Source organism: Cygnus olor, chromosome 2, assembly GCF_009769625.2.
Source record: "Cygnus olor isolate bCygOlo1 chromosome 2, bCygOlo1.pri.v2, whole genome shotgun sequence".
Taxonomy (NCBI): domain Eukaryota; kingdom Metazoa; phylum Chordata; class Aves; order Anseriformes; family Anatidae; genus Cygnus; species Cygnus olor.
The window spans coordinates 156,289,456-156,310,135 of record NC_049170.1 but is presented as its reverse complement, the minus strand read 5'-3'; the positions used below and the strand labels follow the sequence as shown (position 1 = coordinate 156,310,135).

The following is a 20,680-nucleotide window of genomic DNA, read 5'->3' as shown; positions in this document are numbered from 1 at the left end:
GATGGAGAGGAGACAGCAGCAGAGCTCAGTGTCCTTGGGGAACCAGGCTTTAGCATGTCCGCTCTTTGCTCTGGTGGTTTTTGGCACTGCTTTGGCTCGGTAGCTTCAGACATGCTTTGGCCAAACCAGCACGAGACATGGAGGACGACTGGTAGGGACACTTGACGTGCATCGAGGGCAGCGGCACCCTGCCCGAGTGCAGAGTGAGCAAGCCCATGGTTATGCTGTATTTTCTCCTCAAAGTCTGATTTTTAAACCAGTTCACCATGCCGTTGCTGTTTTACTTCATGATATTTTTGCTTCTGTTGTTCAACATAAAGGCGAGTTATTGTTGTGGATTATTATTGGGAAAAAAAACCACTCTCTTAAGCTTGAACAATAGTAGCAAACTGAAGTCTCTCTGTGAAGTGTCTTTAAGAACCTTCTATACTCTACTTAAAAATTGGGTAAAAGAGTGTAATTTCCATGATGTGTGGGTTCATGCCAAGAAATGTCTTTTTCAGTGCCACCCTTCAGTGCAGACTGAACTACCTGGCTTTGCTTCCTCGTGCTCCTTTGTACTAGGAGAAGGACTGTGCTTGCTCCCTGCCCTCCAGTCCATTGGGAAGGGGACATCTCCCTTACAACCCAGTACAAGATGATCGACCCTGCTTCAAAGAGCGCAGCATCCGAAAGATAATTTTAGCAGGAAGGTGAGGTGAGCAAAGGGTTTGTTGTGGTGGACATCCAGTACATGGTAACAAAAGGTATCTGCACTTAGCGAAAACAGTTAAATCTTATCGTTTGCTAAATGCTGCCTTTAAAAGAAAAAACAAATAAATCTCAAACCCTTAGCAGTTATTTTGAATTTTGGTAATCGAATTCAAGCTTCTACCGAGATCACAGTAAGCTGTGCTGGGCTGGTGATTTACATTAATTTCTTGGCTGGTGTAATGAGGCATAGAGTTCTCACGCGGGGTCACTCTGGGCGTAGGAAATCGTGCCAGTCGGAAGTGATAACTTGCATTCTGTCCTGCCCAGGTGGAATCACAAAGATTTGGCTGCACGAGCCCAGGCTGTAGCCAAGAGCTCATCATGCATGCAGAAACTTGAAAGATCAGATGGTGCCTTATGTGAATGGCGGGGGAACAGAGACTAGGCAGGAGCAGATACAGTTCGTATGTCAGCATATTTTATTTTATTCTTGACTTCATAATTCAACTCCATTGATATCTATTGTGCCGTCTTCTGCTTATTTCTTTAGCTTATTTGACTAAATTTTAAACATCATTGGTATTGCAGTCCTTTCACTGCTGTGCTCTTGAAACACGCTGAGGATGCATCATTTAGCATGATCCTGCTTTGCTTTGTTCAATGAAATGACGGCAGCGGGATGATGTATGCTGTACTAAATATATCCTCGGGGTTTAAAAATGGCATTTGGGTGGACATATGGGGCAGTGCTGAACAGCATCAAAAGTCATACTTAAAAAGGTTGCTTTTTCATAAAAACTGTATGTTTTTGACAGTTCTCAAGGTGTGTTGTATAGCCAATTATTCTTGTTACTGATGTGTTCTTCACAACATGTTTCTTTGGGGTCTGACCTACACTGTCATATGTGATAAAAAGATGTTCCAACCCATATGTCTAATGCTGGAAGGATGTTCACATAATCTGCAAGAGCTCTTTATAAATGAAAAAGAGCTTCAACAGCAAAGCAGAATATTTTTTTTTTAAATACCCATTTAAAAACTCAGTCAACAGTTAACTAAAGGACCAGAAATCTCTGATTTTTAGGGTTGCTTTATTTTTCTTGCCTGATTGGCCAGATGACTTTGAGCTGTCATTGAAGGGCTTCTTTGCTGGAACCAGTGACGTAGTGAGACGGAGTGCAATATGTGTAACTTCGTTTAGCATCGAAACGTAAAGAATTGTTCTTGTCACTTTTCACAGCGGAGTAAAAAGTATTGCTGTTATTTCAAAGACATCTTGCATTATTGATGGCTAATCGCAAATAACTTTTTCGAATTAAAAAAGAAATTTATACGAAAAAACAACCTGTAAGCAATCTGCCTGTAAAATCCAGATTTAAGCTTTTGAGAAGAGGCTTCCTCTCTCGGGCTGCACACAACTAATACCAGCTCCTGTTGAAAAGAAATAACATTTTTCTGATATCGTATATGATTGTATTTGCTTATGACTGGTTTAACATTAAATGCAATCAGGGGGAGCAGGATATCTGTCATGTCGGGATATGACAGATTGTCAGCATGTGCAAAGTTATCTGGAAATACTATTTTGGCCTTTAGTTGGGTGACTGAGCAGTGAGGAAAAGGGAAGGGAAAGAAAAAAAAAATTTTTCCTTGGGTAATCCAGAATCCTTGATCCCTTTATGATGATGGTGGTAGTAGCTGCGGGTCTTGCTGCTGTGTGTGTGCAGCCTCCAGGATGCCACTAGAGGAGCAACACGGTTCCTATTTCAGCTTTGGCATGGTTCGATCACCATCTTCCCCGGTTTTAGATGCTAACACACACAGCAGGGACTTGATCTGCCCAGCTGGCAGATAGACACATACTTCAGCTCCAGAGACTATGTCGACATTTTTATTTGAAGGGGACCCATCTATCCACCCTGTTTCTTTAAAGCCAACTTTAAACATTGTGTGCTGCTCCTTTAGTTTTTGTATCCACAGCTGTTCTGCAACCTGCTGAAAGCATACCATGTAACATCTGGGGCTTTATTATCCCTGAGAACATAATATGGCATACCTGAATTGCAAGGGCATTGAGCCAAATACAAACACTCTTGGGTGCCTACATGAGGAGGACAAAGGCACAATGAAAACGATGAACATATATATATATATATATATATATATATATATATATATATATATCTTCTGTTTTTATTTAACTTGAAATAGCAGAAATGAGTTAGGACAGTGGTTCAGGGAAGATACTCTGGTGGACTGGTTGGTTGGTTGGTTGGTTGGTTGGTTGAGTGTAGCTGACATGATGGGTTCATTTTAAGAAGAAACAATCACAGCAATGGGCTGTGAATAGAATTAAGTTGTTCTTGGCTTGGTAGCTCTCATTTGAGACCTACATTTGAGACCTCCAAAATTCAGCAAAGAGGTGGTATCTGGTGGCTACCAGGTGAGTGGCATGTAGCACCTAGCGTGGCTCTTGGTGATTTGTTTTCACCCAAAGACCTCTCCTTGAAAGAGATGCCTGTGCCCAGCTGATTGCCCCAAACACCGGACTGAAGAGAGAAATATCTATTTCTCTCTCCTTCCCCTTCCTCTGCAGTGCCACTCATATTAGAAATACTTGTGTAAGGATTTTTCCATTTTTAATTTCTGCCTCTTGAAGCAGATACGATAGATTGTTATTTCATGTGCAGAGAGCAGGTCAGCGTTTTGCCTGAGCTGCTTTGTCTTCCATTCACGTGGAACAGGGAGAGTGCAAATGCAGGCAGGTTTATCCGTATCTAACAATAGAAACTATGGTCCCGTGATGAACTGATAAATTGTTCAGTCAAACTTTCATCTGATGGTTTTTCCTGTGATTTGTTATGCTTAAGGGCTGGGGGAAGAGGAAACAGGAAGGCTGTAGTGCATGGACTAAACTTAATTTGTGCATTCTTAAAAATGGGGAAAAAGTTCTCTGTCAGCCTTTTTGTGGGAAGTTAGAGAAACCCCTGGCATGTTAAGCAAGCTGTTGAGATTATGTAGTAATGAATAATACATGTGTACCAGTGGAGAGATCTCACTGCTGATTATTTAAGTGGATTTCTTTTGTGGCCAAACTACTTGTAAAATATGCAGAGAATTTCTTATTGTTAGCAGAAGAGAGATAATGAAGATTGGACAAAGCTGTTGAAGGATTTGAAGTGGTGTGATTGGTTATAGGAAGTGGTTAACCACACTAGTTGCATGATCTTTGGAAGATGGGCCACGTGTATTTGCTAGCAAAGTTGTGAGCATGACCCACAATGTCAATTTGTCCACGTACCTGGCTTTGAAGAACTCATCTAGAAGGTATTACCAATGTTCTCCTGAGCCCAGGATGTGGCTTATGGCCATGCTGCCTCCTAGCCCATATCCAGGGGGGTTTATGAGCCAGTGAAATACAGATCCAGGCAGCTCAGGTAGCAGGAAGGTTTTAAACATCTTTGGAGCAAGGCTGCAAGTCAAGTGCTTCTGCCGTCTTTGCCTCACGGTGTCCTCAGCCATCACAGCCAATTTCACTGACAATTTCACTTTTCCGTTGAGTAACTGATAGTGTTCTGATGCAAAAATATGGAATAACAGGAAAAAATTGGGGCTCCCGACGCGGAGTTTGTGTGCTGGAGGCAGTGCAAGAGACAGATTCCCACGTTTTGGGAGTACCCAAGTGATTTGATGAAGGAAGGTGGAAGCAGTGCTTCATCTTGTGGCCATTTCTTTAGGAAGGTTGACACTTGCACTTCACTCAGAGACAAATCGGGATTGTGGCTTTCAGGGAAACAAAACTGCTTCCCTGCTGTTTGAAAGGATTTTGCTCTCAGCGAGAGGCAAGACGTAAAGATGCACCTGTCACCTGCACGTTTCCTCCCGGCTGAGCTTGAAGTCTCCTCCAAAGCTTGCTTGGATCTGCGGAGTCCATCTGACAGCAACTTATCTGCCCCAGTGCCCTTCACACTTCGGAAGCTGGGTATGTGGCTTCAGCTAAACTGAATGATGAGAGGGAATATTTTAACATCTAGTTCTCTTTGTGAAGGCAGCTGTAGCTGCCTTCTAGTACTACAGCAAACAACAGGGCTGGCATCTGCCCTGTGTCTTGTTTTCTGAATATATTTGGGCTTCTTTTAAAATGAAATGTGCATACTAAAATGAATAATCAGTTGAAATCAAATATTTTAATATGCTGTGGGTAGAGTTATATGCTGTCTTACTTGCTGGGTCTCTTTTTGACTCATGTATCTCTTATGGAAAGGAGAAAAAATCTACTTAAGGCCTCTTAAATAAGATCTTGAAGCTCATTTATAAATGTGTTGCATGCACAGTGTTTGCATCAGACATCAACTTGTACCGGTAGCTGATGACTTACTCTGGTAAACGGTGATCTTATTGCTAAGAATTAAGTCTAAAATACATTGCATGTGATTTTTCTCACTCTTCACAATAATGACCCAATTCTTCCTACAGTTGCATCATGAAACTATGACAGTGACCAGGAGCTGGAAGTGCAGTTCTCTGCAGAGATATGGTACTTTGGTGCTCGTCATGTTTATTTGCCATCACATATCATTGATAATGAAATAAAGAGATGTGGCAATTGGCGGCCGTCTCGGTCATAGTGGCCGTGAAGTGGTTGAGTTTAGAATTTATGGTGACAGGAGGAAAACTCTCACCAAAACTTCAGCCCTGGATGTGGGGAAAGCAGACTTCAGGCTGCTCAGGGAACTAGTCAGCAAGGTCCCCTGGGAAACTGCTTTTGAAGGTATTGGTGTCCATCAGTGCTGGTCAATCTTTAAGCACTGCCTCCTAAAAGCACAAGATCAGGCGATTCCAAAATATCGGAAGTCAGGCAAGTGGGGCAGAAGGCCGGCCTGGCTGACCAAGGATCTTCTACTGGAGCTTAGGCAAAAAAAGAAAGTGTACGGCTGCTGGAAGGAGGGTCAGGCGACGAGGAAGGAATACAGGGATGCTGTTCGTGTTTGTAGGGAGAAAATTCGTGTGGCCAAAGCCCAACTAGAGTTGAAGCTGGCCGTGTCTGTGGGAGACAATAAAAAAGGTTTTTTTAGATATGTGAACAGAAAAAGGAGAACCAAAGAAAACATAGGTCCGCTACTAGATGGGGAGGGTCTCCTCGCAGACAATGACATAGGCAAAGCAGAGATGTTTAACGCCTTCTTTGCCTCTGTCTTCAACGCTGATGATGAGCTTCGGGACCCAGGGTACCCTGAGCTGGAGGACCATGACGGTGGGAATGACAAACTCCCAACCGACCCTGAACGTGTGCTGAATTTAAGAAGAGATTAGACTGTGCACTTAGTCACATGGTCTAAACTTTTGGGCAGACCTGTACGGTGCCAGGAGTTGGACTTGATGATCCTTGTGGGTCCCTTTCAACTCGGGATATTCTATGATTCTATGAAAGGCCGCCTTGGTTTGCCATAGCTCCTACCAACACTGGCTTCTTTGATTTCCATTTTTTCTTCCATATATATGAAAAATATTGTGCAAGTAAAAGCACTTTTTAAATAGAATGAAGTGGAGATAATTAGTGGGACTACGGGAAGAGTTTTCAGTATTCTTGTGACTTGGTTCATTGGTGACTACTAGATTTTAGCTCAAGAAAAATAATTTTAACAAGCATCTTTGCAATCTCTGCCCGTTGCTGCTTGCCCCAGGAAATACATTTTTACTCCAGAGCTTTCATGTGCTCATCTGTGTCTCGCTTTTGGGGGACTTAATGGAATTTACCCTGTAATTTCATTAAGCAGATATATTGCTTTTCTGTCTTATTTAGGTTACATGAAAGAATTGAGGAAGAAAAAAAAGCTGTGCAACTTTGTTGGTAACAGCAATTGTTAAAGGCACAAATGTTCTTAGAATTATATCATCATAATAGCTTATTTAAAATAATGTGTCAATTATAATGGAACCATGATAATATTGGATGCTGATTTTTGTTTTATATGCTGGCACATCATTTAGAGTTGCAAGTTTGTGAGTTGTTCAGAAATACACTGTAGAGAGATGGAGACATCACCATCAGCTCAGCCTTTAACAGGTCTAACTGTGGCTGGCCAGAAGGATGAACTGAAATTAAGCCTTCAGATGAGATTTAGGCATGAACATAGAGGGGGGGAAAAAAAAAAAAGAGTACGTTTGTGAACAGTAATGACAGAACCAAAAGACCTGCCTGATCAATCTCCTCTGGGTTTTACTGCTTGCATTGTCCTCCTGACCTTCCATGTTACGTGTTGGTGTGTTTAGAGCAACCTTTCATGTAGGGCTGGAAGAAGTACTTTGTTTGTATCATCCTTTTATAGCTGAATAGATGAATTTTTATATACTTTTGAATTTTTATAGATGAATTTTTATATACTTTTATAGATGAATATCTGAAACCAGCAATGATTGTATGTCCATATAACATAGTTCAAGCTTCCATAGAGTCACAGAAATTTTGCTTGGCCTCTGGTGGTCATCTGGACCTGGCACTTAGGGACATAGTTTAGTGGGTGACATTGGTAGTAGGGTGATGGTTGGACCAGATGATCTTGGAGGTCTTTTCCAACCCTAATGATTCTATGATTCTATGGTCCCACCTCCCCTTCAGAGAGGGGCTGTTGCCAGCAGTAGGTCATGTCAGGTGTCAGTGGTCTACCAGGATGTAAAAAGTCTCCAAGGACGGAGATTGCACCGACCCTGTGGGTGACCTGTTCCAGACCAAGGTTACCCTGATATTCAGTCTAAACCTTGACCTGCAAACCCTGCCAATGACCAATCTCTGACCCTTTTAAAAAGATCGTTGGATTATCTGTTCTCTAATTGCTAACCACTGACTGATGTGTTAATGGCAGCCTGCACGAGGCCAGCTCTGTCATCTGAATTTTCAGCATTTCAGCTCTTGGAAGGCCAGGCAGTGTGTAGCAGGCAAAAGTAATAAACATCAAGTGTCACTACTGCCAAGATTGGCGCACTAGAAAGGAATTGATACAGCTGAGAAAGAACCAGATCATTCGAAGAGACAAATTAAATCCTATGCTAAAAAAAAAAAAAAAAAAGTGATAACAGGAATCCAAACACTAAAGCTCTTCCTTGCAAAAAGTTCCTTGGTTCTTGCCGCATTAGAAAGTCTGACACATGATCCTGTGTACAGTGTAGCCAATGGCTAGAATGCTCCCATGCAACAAATTATTTTTTTTTTCAGTACAAAGCTCTATTTTATGTTGAGTTGATTTACTCTATGCAGTATCCCAGTCTTGCTCTTGACATGCAACCCTTCAGACTGCAACTGTCCAGCATCATCCAAGAGAAAGTTGCTCATCTCTACTGTAAGACCAGGACAATGGCAGTCAGGTCCCAGTTTTAGAATTTGCCATAACATAGCAAGGGTTATGTGGATCCACATACAACTCAGCATCATCAGCTGTAACGGGAAGCCCAGGGACAGTCAGCTTGCCTTGACCTTGAGAGCAGAACATGCTGGCTCCAAGAGGAGACAGCAAAGCTGTGTAGGGATGAGGATGTGTTACTGAAGGGGTTATTCTCAGGGAGCTGTACCTTCAACGCTGTGGCTATCTGACAGCTAGGCTATACTTAGGAGAAAGCAACTGGTTTTTCTCAAAGTAACATACTCCAGGATTACTGGAAAACCTATTTTGCATTAGGTGAACATTCCTTGGCTGCTGGTGGAACGTGCTTACACTTTGGGGGTTGGAGTTAGATGATCTTTAAGGTCTCTTCCAACCCAAGCCATTCTGTGTTTACCTTGACAGGTAGGGAAAGTCATCATTTTTAGCTGCAGCAAGCTGGCAGCATCCCATTGACTTGGAAGAGGTAGACTTTGCAAGCCGAATCCTTCAGTGCTGCCTGCTCCCCTATGCCACAGTTAACCCAGGGCTGGTCACGCTGTGGACTGAGATGCTTGGAGGTCATAGCTGCGGTCTTCTGCAAGGCAGCCACAGGTTGTGGTTAGAGAAATAAATTTTCTTCTAACAATAGGCAACAAAGTGAAACACCCCTTGCAAAGCCCTCTGTGATCTGTAAGCACCCTGCTTGTTCGTGCTGCTGGTTTTGTCGTGGTACGCATAGGAGGCAGCGCTTGAGATTTTAATTTTGTGCTATCAGGTGAGTGCAGTCTGAACCGGCTTGGCCAAAGCGAAAAATTATGATGAACCTGTGACTGCTGGACTGAGACTGAGAAGAAACAATTGTTAATATTTTTAGATCCGTGTATATTTAGAATCTGCATAAGCTAAATCCAAGATGAAGGATTACAGCAGACCTTTCAGATGGAACATTGCGACAGTCATTTTTGAAGAGATAAAGAAATCTTATTTCTGATAAGGTCTGCATGAGGAGCCCTTGAATCCTAATACTGTTGCAAATGAAAACTCAGCTTATAGGGAAAGAGACAAGGGTAATGTAAAAAACACTCCCTATGTCATGAACCTCGAGAGCAAAACATTTTCGTAGCCATTCACAGCATTCAAAGCACTACATGTGGTATTTGTAAGTTGTCTTGAAGCTGGGAAAGATTAATCTGTGCAGCTCTTGACCGTGCCCGACTCATTGGACAGACGTCAGAGTTTTCCACTGACTTCATTTCTCCCTGTCTGTACTTTTGATGTTTTCATTTCCTTTAAGGTACACGGCAAGTCTGAATTTCCTGACTTCCTAATATTTGGTTTTAATTTGGTTTATCATTACAGAGTATTAAAATTACTGAAGTTACCAAAGTGTGCCTTCAGGCTTCACTTCCTCTTAGGTTTTATATGCAAGCATGTAGCATATTACGCTGCATCCTCATGGTACTATAAAATTCAACTTCTAGCAAACAGTGTAAGCTTTTATTTGTAAACATCTCACTGAAATGACAACACGAAGAGTGAAAATTTTGAGTACCACTTGAACTTTCACTGTAATTTTGTGAGAAATGGATGAGACTAGGGAAAATAATAGGTATTAAGAATTACCTCTGTCAGATTTTCCCCAGAAAATCTCCTTGCTTTGCATGTTTTTGAAGGGAAGAATGAGAATTTCTTTTCCTGTCCCTAGTCCGTATCATTTAATCATTGCTTGTTGTGTGCTGGCTGTTAGAGTATCAGTTATAGTTCAATAGCTTTTGTCTAGAGCTCATTATCTGTAATTGAATGTATGCACCAAGCTGAATATGTTTGTTTGTAACTTGATAATTAAGCTGCTGCAGACACTTATTCTGGGAGAAGGGAAGAAAGCAGACAGACAGCCTGTTATCCCGCAGACACCGCGCTGGCCTGAGATGGAAAACAACTGCCACGTGCTCCAAGGTGATCAAAGTCCACGTCTCCGCATTCACAACCACTGTTTAAATTTCACTGGGGTTACTCGTTTGTTTGTTCATTTTGCTGTCTCCAAACAAAGCGGGCATTGAGGAAGAGCAGTTTTATAGTGCTTTTTATAGCCTGTGTTGACCCAGATGTTGCTTCAAACCGCTGTCGTGAGGTTGTTTGAGACTGCTGCTGCCCAATCCTTACCATGGCAACTCCAGATTTTAAGGAGTGAAGGTTAAGAAGTGGTACTTCACTAGTTTGTAGGCAAAGGAACTTCCCAAATGGGCCAGGTGGGCGACAGCACCTTTCTGGTTTTGCAGCCAAAGTTTGAGAAGGTTCTCTTTTTGAAATATTAAGAAGTTTGATGGGAGATTATTACTTTCTGGTAATTTACTTTTTGGTAAATTACTTTTTTTTCTCGGTGATGAAAATGAGAGCCTACTGATGTCTGGTAGCCATGGTTGCTAACATTTCAGGAAGCAGAAAGCCAGGGATGAATGTAAAAGTCTGTCTTTTCCAGTTCCTAATTCCTTTCCTATGCGGTTTTGAGCAGATCAGACATATACCACCACCTTAATTTCTTCTAAATATATCTCGATTTGATAATGCTTTCTCAGAGCAGACCTGAGATGACATCGCAGAACATAACTGCTTTGTTTTTGCTCTAGTTATCCTTATGCATTTTTTAAAGTAGAGCATGTTCAGTTGAATTTTTATTTTCTGTCAAATGTAAGAGCCAGTACTCCATTATGTCCCATTAATCATGTTTTAAAAATAAGCCCAGATCCTGAGAGGAAAATCACTCCGTTCACTGATTGACTCTTTAGGTAACAAAATAGGAAAAATGCATATAACTTTCAGAAGAGTTATAGTTCTGCAAGGTCCTAATCTTGCTGTACTCTGGCAGGGTGCTCAGGGTATGTTTAATGCCCGTGCTTAAGTTGTCCTAAAGCCATTGGGATCAGAGCTTTTATGAACCTGAAAAAAGAAGAGAGAAGCAACTCTTTGAAGGAACATGGTGCAGGAGAGATGGGCCTTGCTGTTGCTGAATTTGAAGCCATCCTTTTACACAGGGGAATGATTAATTCAAAGAATGAAATTCTATCTCGTGGTTAAAGACCTTGATAAACTCCTGCTTGAGGTCAGTTGAGTTGATTGGGTTTGCTTTACCAAGCAGTCAAGTTCAGTGTCCTCATACAAAGTTAAAACTTATCAGAGATGAGTATTTTAAAATGGGGGCCTGATGACTGAAGTCTCACAGCCAGGTTGTAAAATCACCACTGGTGATTTCAGAGCATGTGACAGAATTTGGTAGGATTTTTGCCTATCAGTTATGACATGCATGAATAAATACACAGACGCACAAAGATACCCCACTTTTTTACCCCAAAGCAGGATTTGTTATGTGGGTTGGGTTTATGTACTGGTTCGTTTGGGGAAGGTTGAGGTGTTGGGTACACCCCCAGTTGTGTGAGCTTTTCCATATACCTTTCTCATCTCTTGGATACTTCAGCTATCTGTGGTGATACCCTTTGTCCTCCAAGTTTTAATGACAGGATGGCTTTCTCCCTTCAGTAACAGTCCTATGGGGATGGTATCCTTGTGCCTTGATGTAGGATCACAGCTTAGGGAGGGTTGTTTTTGTATCTTGCCAATTTTTCTAGTAATTTCTTTAGTTTTTGAGAAACAATGTACCCAAAAGCCACTCTGAATCAGCACATCTTTACAGACATAAGTACAAAGAGCAGTTGTATGAGGCTGCATATGGTGTGGTGGTTTAATTTCTTCACCTTTTTCTGACACTGTTATTAGAGACACAAGAAATAGGTATTACTGTTACATTTCTGCATTTATAATTCCTTAGAACTAGTGTTGTATTCTGGAATAAAATGGAACATAAGGGAGAAATTGCTGCCTCCAAATTCTGTTTCTTGCTTGAAGCTATGTAAGTTGAGTCTCCGTCTGGAGCTGTGTTTGAAGACCATTAGAATCACCCATTTGATACGATCTTGGGAAAGGTCTTTTAACTCTGAAAGGTTGCCGTAGTGCAAATAGATGAGCTTAATATATAAAATGAGGAAAACTGCATGTGTAGAATCTTTGAGCGTTACAGAAATTTTCTTAGAGTGACCAGTGCATCATACTGCTATAAATTATTCAAGCCTATTGGAAGATGTGTTCTCGGTAGGGATTTACCACCCTCACTTCATCCTATAATGTACTCAGTTCTTTTCCACAGAATAATTTCAGCTTGAAGGGAGAGGATCTCTGGAGTTCGTATCGCCCACCCTCTGCCCATACAAGCTAACCAATCTTCAAATATATTAATGCATAATAAAGGTATCATTTCGGTTTAAAAGATACTTTAGATACTAAAGATACTTTAAAAGATTTTTCTTACACCTCGATTTCCTCAATTTTGTTTTTGCTAATCGGTGAAATTTCTCGATGAAATACGTTTGTGGCTTTCTTCTGTGCTTCTGACATTCCCCTCATGTAAAACTGTTTTGAAGGTTAATTCTCTGATCGTTTCAGTGTAACCTGAACTGTGGCTGTGGCTCTGCTTTTTAGTATTCTTTTCTGCTTGGAAGTGGGCAACAGTTAGGATTTATTTGTGGGTGGGAGGATCTTGGTAGTTAGCTGTGGTGGATTTATTTTGTCTGTTTGAATGCAATGAACAATAATTCACGGAGGGATTGCTGGGTGCTCAGAGAAAAAAAATAATTAAACCTTTTGAATATTTCATTTCTTTTCACAAGAATACTGTTCTAAAGACAGAGATAAAATGATGCAAACAGCCTCTAAAAGCAGCCCCAACCCTTGCAGCATCTAAAGCTGAAAGCCAGCCGTGCTAGATGGTCTGTGCTGTCTCTCTCTATACATATATACACATATATGTGTGTTTATTTGAAATTGTGTAATTCACGTATCTGCTTTCTCAGTCTCATTTCTTATTCTATCCCTTGTATTTATGATTTATAGCATAACATTACTTTAAGTGCCAACACACACTATAGATTACATGGTGATCTCTGATGTGGTGGGAAGTCAGTGGAGCAACTGTGTTCAGCATGATCTATCATCTTTTATTATAAAAATCCAAGAGTATCCCTGAGCAGCGTTGTTTACCATGTTTTCTTTTATTGTTAGCTCTGCAAGGAGAGGTGGTAAAGCTGCCTTTGGGGTAGATTTTCTGATGAGGAGGCCTTATTCTGTAGTCCTTTCTGTTTGGGAAGGAAGCCGAGCATGCCACAGCTATGGCCTTCAAACTTGTGTGTTCTCTGGCAAATGTCCTTCTGCTAAAAAAACAACAACATTGATTGAGACAGTTTCTAAATTAGTTATGTTTTGAGAACATGACACAGCAAACTTGAGTGAAGTTATCCAGAGAAGTGCTATGAAGCTGGTGAAAGGCCTGGAGCACAAGTCCTGTGAGGAGCAGCTGAGGGAACTGGGGTTGTTTAGTGTGGAGAAGAGGAGGCTCAGGGGAGACCTTATTGCTCTCTACAGCTACCTGAAAGGAAGGTGTGGAGAGCTGGGGGTCGGCCTCTTCTTGCAGATAGTGATAGGACTAGAGGGAATGGCCTCAAGTTGCTCCAGGGGAGGTTCAGGTTGGAAATGAGGAGAAATTTCTTCTGGGAAAGAGCAGTCAGGCATTGGGACGGGTTGCCCAGGGAGGTGGTGGAGTCACCGTCCCTGGGGGTGTTCAGGGAAAGGTTGGATGTAGTGCCTGGGGACATGGTTTAGTGGGTGACTTTGGTGGTAGGGGGATGGTTGGACCAGATGGTCTTGGAGATCTTTTCTGACCTTAATGATTCTATGATTCTATCAGGCAAAATACTTGAGCAGTGGCTTTATATACATCTCATAGCCAAAGACCTGTGTAAAAACTGTGGGTTTGGTATTTTTTTTACTTCTGTCCCACATGTGTGCACTAGTTTGTCTGCTTACTGCCTTTTAAGTCCCAGACTTATTAATTCTGTGCAAACATAAACTGATAGCAATTGAGCTAGTTTTTAGTTCTCGTAATTACACTGAATAGTAATGAAAAGTTGGAACTATTTTATGATGCCTGAATGGGCATTTTTGGCTTGAATACTGTGCCTGTGATTTCCATACTGACTGCTGGTGATTAAAAAAAAAAACACAAAAGAAACACAAAAATCAAGTAAACAAAAAAACGTTAGGTCCTGTTTGGGCCATTTTGGTCATAAATTATGCAAAGGACTTTTAGTGTCTCTTGCTGTGTATTATGGCAGTTAGCAGAACAAGGTGCTCCATGTTGACCTGAGTGGATGGATGTTGCAAGCTGGGACGTGGCTGAACAATGTTTTCAAATGGGGGAGAATAGCAATTTCCAAATTCTCTGAGCAAAGTTGGGGTTCCTCCTGAGCTTCTGACAAACTGCTAATGCCTTCCCTGTCTGCCTAAGTTTGGACGTCTTTGATAGGTTTGCACATACCAGAGTTTACAACACATTTTCCAGTCCTTTTGGAGCAACTGTCTGGATTTGTCTTCTTGCTTGAAATGCAAATGTTAAGATGTATTTGTTGCCAACTGACAGAAAGGAAGAAAAATTATTTTAGGAGAAAGAAATCAAGCAAGCAAGCATAGCCATTCATTATTTAAATGACGGTGTTTCATGGCAATTTTGTCTTGAAATAACCTTCTGGTTTTGTAAATTGTGCAGCGCTGTTTATCAGTAGCCAAAAATCTTTGTCACTCACTCAAAACCCTTTGTGATACATGCATTACTATCTCAGTAATGGAAAGGTGAGAGCAGATAATTGGCAAATAGCAATAACCAGCAGTTCGTTCCAGTGAGTGCAATGAATCAGTGCTTAGCTTGGTTAATACACGTTGGTATCCAAGCAATTTGGCAACCCTTTAGATTTGACCTGAGAAAATAACTAGAAGAGGATTCTTTTTTGTCCAGCATCAGTATCCCAGAGACATTGTTCCCATCCTGCTCTTCCACCCAGATATGTGGAATTGAGAGGTTGTTCCATTCTAAAAGAGGATTTTGTTGGCTTTGTCTGTCTCATTAGGGTGCCCAAATAATGTGGACATTCTCTGGGAGTATCAGTCCCTGAGCTGAAGGCACGGGATGTGCCAATTTGTGGGGCTGCCAGCGTGTTACGGGAGATACGTTAGAAAGTGACCATGTTGCACATTCAGTATTTTTTCTTTGCTATCTGCCTGAAAGAAGTATCTTTAAGTAGATTTGATTCAGGGAAGAAATTGCAGTCATTGTTTCCAAATGCCCCATTTTGTGCAATTTGTTTGTCTCAAAGATACGGCCCTTTACAGCTTCTCTATTAGAGATCTTTGGTTTCATCTGTTCTCCTTTTTACTACCCCAACAATATCGCATGGGTCTCTAATGTAAGAATGGAAGAGTATTTAAAGGTAGGTCTAATTTTGACTAGACCTAGACAGTTGATCACTCTCTAATTTAATTTGTTGGATGCTGACTGGAAGTCACTGCCATGGGAGCCGGTGATGACACAAAAGGTGTTGATTCTCCCGGACCTATTTGTATTAGAAAAGAATTACTATCCAAAAACTATGCCAACAACCCTACATGCCGCCGTCTAAACACTGCATTTGTTCAGGTTTTGAGCCCATCTGGCTTTTAAAGCCACTTCTGGATAACAAAATAATTGCCTTAGGCATCTCGTTCTCTTCTCAGATGATGTTCTTCTGCTATACCTGGAGGAAACTTTTATTTTGTTCATAACTCAGCTGTTTTGTGGCCTGGGTGATTTTTCTCTGTGGCCCTTCGGCTTGCAGCAAGTTGCCATGTGTGTTATTAGTAAATTCTTTCCGACAGTAATCTCTGTACCTGTTCATGATATGGATGAGCCCTACAAATGCTCTCATAAAAGCTCTCATAAACCCTCACCATGTGAGAGTACAGGGCTCCAGGCTAGGGCTCAGTTAAATGCCCACGTTGCATATCTCATGAGCTGGTTTTCAGCCTCTGAGTTCAGGAATTAATTTTATTGTATCTCTGGCATGAACAACAACAAAAAAATTGTCACCGGCTATTATTTTATTTCTTTAAGTAGGCATTTATTTTCATACTTTAAATTTGGAGGGGAGGAAAAAAGCTGTGATAGAGCCTGTGTTAGAGCCCCCAGTTATCTGTGATAACTTGAATGCTGATGTCTGCTGGCACAGTCCTTACTCATCGCTGTTCCCTATAAAATCAGCCTCATTTTAATGGGTTATATTAGACATTGAGTCAAAGAACTTGCCATGACTCAGCTGTTGAGGAGGAGGAACCGCAGCTGCCCCTGGCCCTTCCCAGGCTTGGGCACGGGAGCCTCCACTTGGTGCACAATGTTGGAGCCACGCAGGAGCATTTGCCCCCACAAAATAATAATAAATAGGGTTTGTACTGTACTTTCCTGTCTTCAGCAATGCAACTCTTTGGCTTCAAGTAATATTGTAACTATAAAATTTAGCTACCATGATTTTTATATGTCAGGATAGGGCTATGCAGAATCATAAATGAAGGAGGCACATTGAAGAAAGGGAAGGAGATGTCCTTTAGCAGAAGCCACACTAGTGCTGTTGGTAGCAAGCACCTCAAATCACAGCTACACAAATGTCATCGATAGGGTCTCTACGTATGGTCACCATTAAAAAATTAAATAATTTTCATTGGTCAGTATGTCAGTCTTATTAAATCAGCGTTTCATGACCCTATACTACAAAACCTACTGTTGTCTGCTGACAGGTGGGCTGCATTTTAGACCTAAAAAGGGAAATGAAGTTCATGAATTAGTGATGATATCCAATTTTATGTTGTCTATTTCTTTGTTTTGACCTGGTGCCGATGCTACGTCACACGCAGGTGCGTCAGAAAGCACCTGGTGCAGCAGCTTAACGAAGTGCGTCCTTAATGTTCCACAACAACATGTGACTAAGGCAGGCCATGAAAAAAGATTAGCCCGTTATTGGCAAAGATTATACAGACAAAAAGCATTTCCTTCATGCGGCGGGAAGGAAAAACGCCAGCAAGGATGATGAAGACTTTCTTAATAAGATTTCTGTTTTCAAATATTCCGCTTCAGACCTCTTAATAAAATGAATGCGTTAGATGCACAGGGCTAAGATCACTGCTGAAAATGAGATTATGCTCTTGTCCATTTAATAATGATGCAGTTGTAGCTTTTCCCCCTACCTTTTCTTATAACTTCCAATATTTAGCAATGAGCAAATTTTGCTTGGATTTAAGTGGGATTATTTATGTATTTTTTTCTAAATAACCTTTTGATTTATGTAATCTGAATAGTCCCTGATCTCATAAAAGGCTAAACGTATTTTTTTCTAATCATCTTGTGGCTTCAGTGTGTCTGTTTACTGCAGAGGCCACATGGACAGGAGCCTTTTTAGAACAGCATTTGAAAATTGAATTTAAAGAGAGCATTTTGGTTTAATTTGCTGGGTCAATTTGTTTAAACAGGCAATAATGTCATATTTGTCCCTGTGAGACCTTGGACAGAGAGTACATTTGGGCGTCAGTTTTGTTGCTCTAGAATATATTCCTTTGGTAATAATTGATGGTAAACTGATACATTTATGTATTTTTACTTGGAATGACTGATTTTTGGCTTATGTATTATTTGTGATTGACTGCAGGTTGTCTATTCATTTTCTTTCTGGCTGTGCTATGGAAAGAGGAATTACTCTTTCTCCTTCCTTCCTTACTCCCCTCTGTTCTCAGCCGCCTCCCCAAGAGATCAGCTCCAATCTCGGCACCGCGTGACAGTTAGCAGTTGTGACAGGCTAGCCTATTTTTGGAAGTCTGTCCCCACTCTTTCCCCGCTGGAAAAGAAAAGCAAGTTATCTTTAAAAATTAATCCATCTGGAAGAGGAGGAGAAAGCTTCACGAGGCACTCGCCACTCAGTGCTTGGACTGCGGGTTTGCTAATTATTTGTTCAGCTTATGGCACGGGACTGGGGCAGTTTGCACTTCGCCTGGCATTGATCACCTGCCCTTAAGCTCTGCAAGAGCCCTTCTGTTCTGCACGGAAAATGAGACAGACTAAAATACAGCATGGAGCTGCATGGATGTTGTCCAGTCATGTCTTATATTTCACACATTTCTGAGCTGCTTCTGCAAAACCAGAAATACTACTGCTTGTCTCCAAGGAGCAGAAACAGAAGTTCAGAATTTGGCAGTTAGGGTGGAAAGATATATTTTTTTTCTCATTTATTTTGCCCCTTCTTTAGACTCTGCAGGCTGTACATGTAGTAAAATAAATGCGTTAAATCATACTCGCAACAGGGGTAGCATCCAGGATGCTGTTCCACGTGAAGAAATAACTGCTGTGTGCTAAGCGATTGCATCTCTTATTTTGATATGGTCTCCTTGTACCCAAACTGCTACATCTCTGTGCATTGCAAACCCAGCCCAAATAAGGCAGATGCAGTCCTGGAGCTTTCTCAGGATTCTGAATTAAAAAATATAAAGCAAATGTCTGGTGGGGAAAGCTTGGCAACAGAATTAAGCTATCAATGGAGAGTTTGTATTGTATCGAGAAAGGTAGACTTCCGCGTATGTGAAACTATGACCAAAATGGCTTTTAAATTTTTGTTCTGTTTTGTCGGTGTCCCTAAAGCTCAGGAACACACTGGACAGCTGGTTTGAGTTTTCATCTCCCGAAGCACTATTATTTTGTTTTCTCATAGGTGGTTATTATTGGAACTTTAAAAATAGACTCTGCTGTCTGTCTAATCTAGTCGTTTAATCTTGTTCTAGATGCTTCACTTTATTTCCTTAGATATATGATGTGAATGCCTCTGTGCCTACCCTTTATATACCTGTCATCGCTAGAATATCAGAACACCTTTCCCCAGCAAGTCAGTGCTGAGTCATCTTCAGAAAGTGCTCGTCTTCCCCACATCAGCTTGGTATACAAGAAATTAAGTGTTCAAAATATTGTTGATATAAGGAGCACAAAAGGCATGGGAATCACTTGGCCATCAGTGGTTGAGCCGATCTTTTCGAGGTCTGTGGAAGCCGTGTCCTTTCAGGCTCCCGAGCCACGATGTACAGATTTATACGTTAATGGGCTGATGATGCCATAAAAATTCCCCAATTTGAAGACAAAACTGTGATACCGGATCATGATACTCTGTTTACATGGATAACATTTCCTGAATATGGCTTTTTCCTTCTCACCTTTAAATAATGATATTGTATGGCTGTTTCTGTCGCCTATACCCACTGAAACTCCACATGAACATAGGCTTGTCTGGGTAGAACAGGTTGAATTGAAAGTGAGGCAGTAAATTAATTTACAGCTCCAATAAAGGTTGTATTGATTCCTCCAACTCTACCACTTTCCTTCTTCTTTCTTCCTCTCAAAGAAATAAATGCATATGTTACACAGTTTAATCCTTCAGGTTAAGACCTTCTAGAGTAATACAGCTCAGCTGATTATATTCTAACCTAGAGGCATTTTATTATTATTATTGTGCTGCATTAAATTCATGCATCTCTCTCATCTAGGCCTTTGTTGCCAGAAGGAGATGCCCACGCACGTACAGGTACACGCCATGTTTATGTTGATCCCTATTGACAAGCATCCTGCAAGTCGATAATCTACATAAACATAGCCTTGCACGACCAGCAGGCCAACTGAAAAATGGCAAACGTCGGGTGTGCACACTGTGGTATCTGCGGCATCAACCGCGTGTGTGGGATTCTGTCTGGTTTTGGGAGATGTTAGCATGCCAGTTAGATGTTTTTACGGGACAGTCTAATCAGGAAAGACAGTATGGGAGAGGAGAAAAACATTTTAGGATTATCTGGGGTGTGTGCATGCATCTTTGTCACCTCTTGTCTCTGAAGGTGGATCTGTAAGGGGAAATTTACCTTGGGTGTTGCATCGAGGCCCTGGAGCATGTCCAGAGAAGGGCTACGAAGGGCCTGGAGCACAAGTCCTGTGAAGAGCAGCTGAGGGAACTGGGGTTGTTTAGTGTGGAGAAGAGGAGGCTCAGGAGAGACCTTATTGCTCCCTACAGCTACCTGAAAGGAAGGTGTGGGGAGCTGGGGGTTGGCCTCTTCTCACAGGTAACTAGTGATAGGACTAGAGGGAACGGCCTCAAGTTGTGCCAGGGGAGGTTTAGATTGGAAATGAGGAGCCATTTCTTCTGGGAAAGAGCAGTCAGGCATTGGGACGGGTTGCCCAGGGAGGTGGTGGAGTCCCCGTCCCTGGGGGTGTTCAAGGAAAGGTTGGACGTGGTGCGTGGGGACATGGTTTAGTGGGTGACATTGGTGGTAGGGGGATGGTTGGACCAGATGATCTTGGAGGGCTTTTCCAACCTTAATGATTCTAGGATTCTATGAGTCCTTCTGTACTGTTTTGCACAAGGAGGGAAATGTTTCCATAATTCTTTCCTTCATCTTACGGCTTCTAGATATGAGCATATATTCTGGGTAGGCATAATTAGGCCCATAAATTGGTTGCTCTTTCATATCCATCACCGCTAGAATGCAGCATTTTTTAAAATAGTTGTTTAAAGTACATGTGGACAATGAAGTAATGTAGGGGCTGTGCCTCTGGACTTTGTCTTTTCATGTGCTGGGCACTAATAGTTAATCAGCATCGGTATGTGGTACAACATCGGATAACCAGACCAAAAATATCCATC

General features: G+C 41.6%; 1 protein-coding gene across 5 annotated transcripts in view; it reads left to right on the top strand.

Annotated features, from left to right (window-relative positions):
* Nucleotides 1-20,680, top strand: part of TRAPPC9 (trafficking protein particle complex subunit 9) — a 465,357-nt gene that overhangs the window by 303,239 nt on the left and 141,438 nt on the right. The window contains exon 22 of one of the 5 annotated variants that reach the window (XM_040547349.1): nt 504-675. The exons of the other annotated variants lie outside the window; for them this stretch is intronic. Within the exon in view, the coding sequence (XP_040403283.1) occupies nt 504-526 (23 nt within the window). The 3' untranslated portion in view covers nt 527-675. Of the gene's footprint in view, nt 1-503; nt 676-20,680 lie in introns of those variants that run through there. 5 annotated transcript variants of the gene reach the window in all.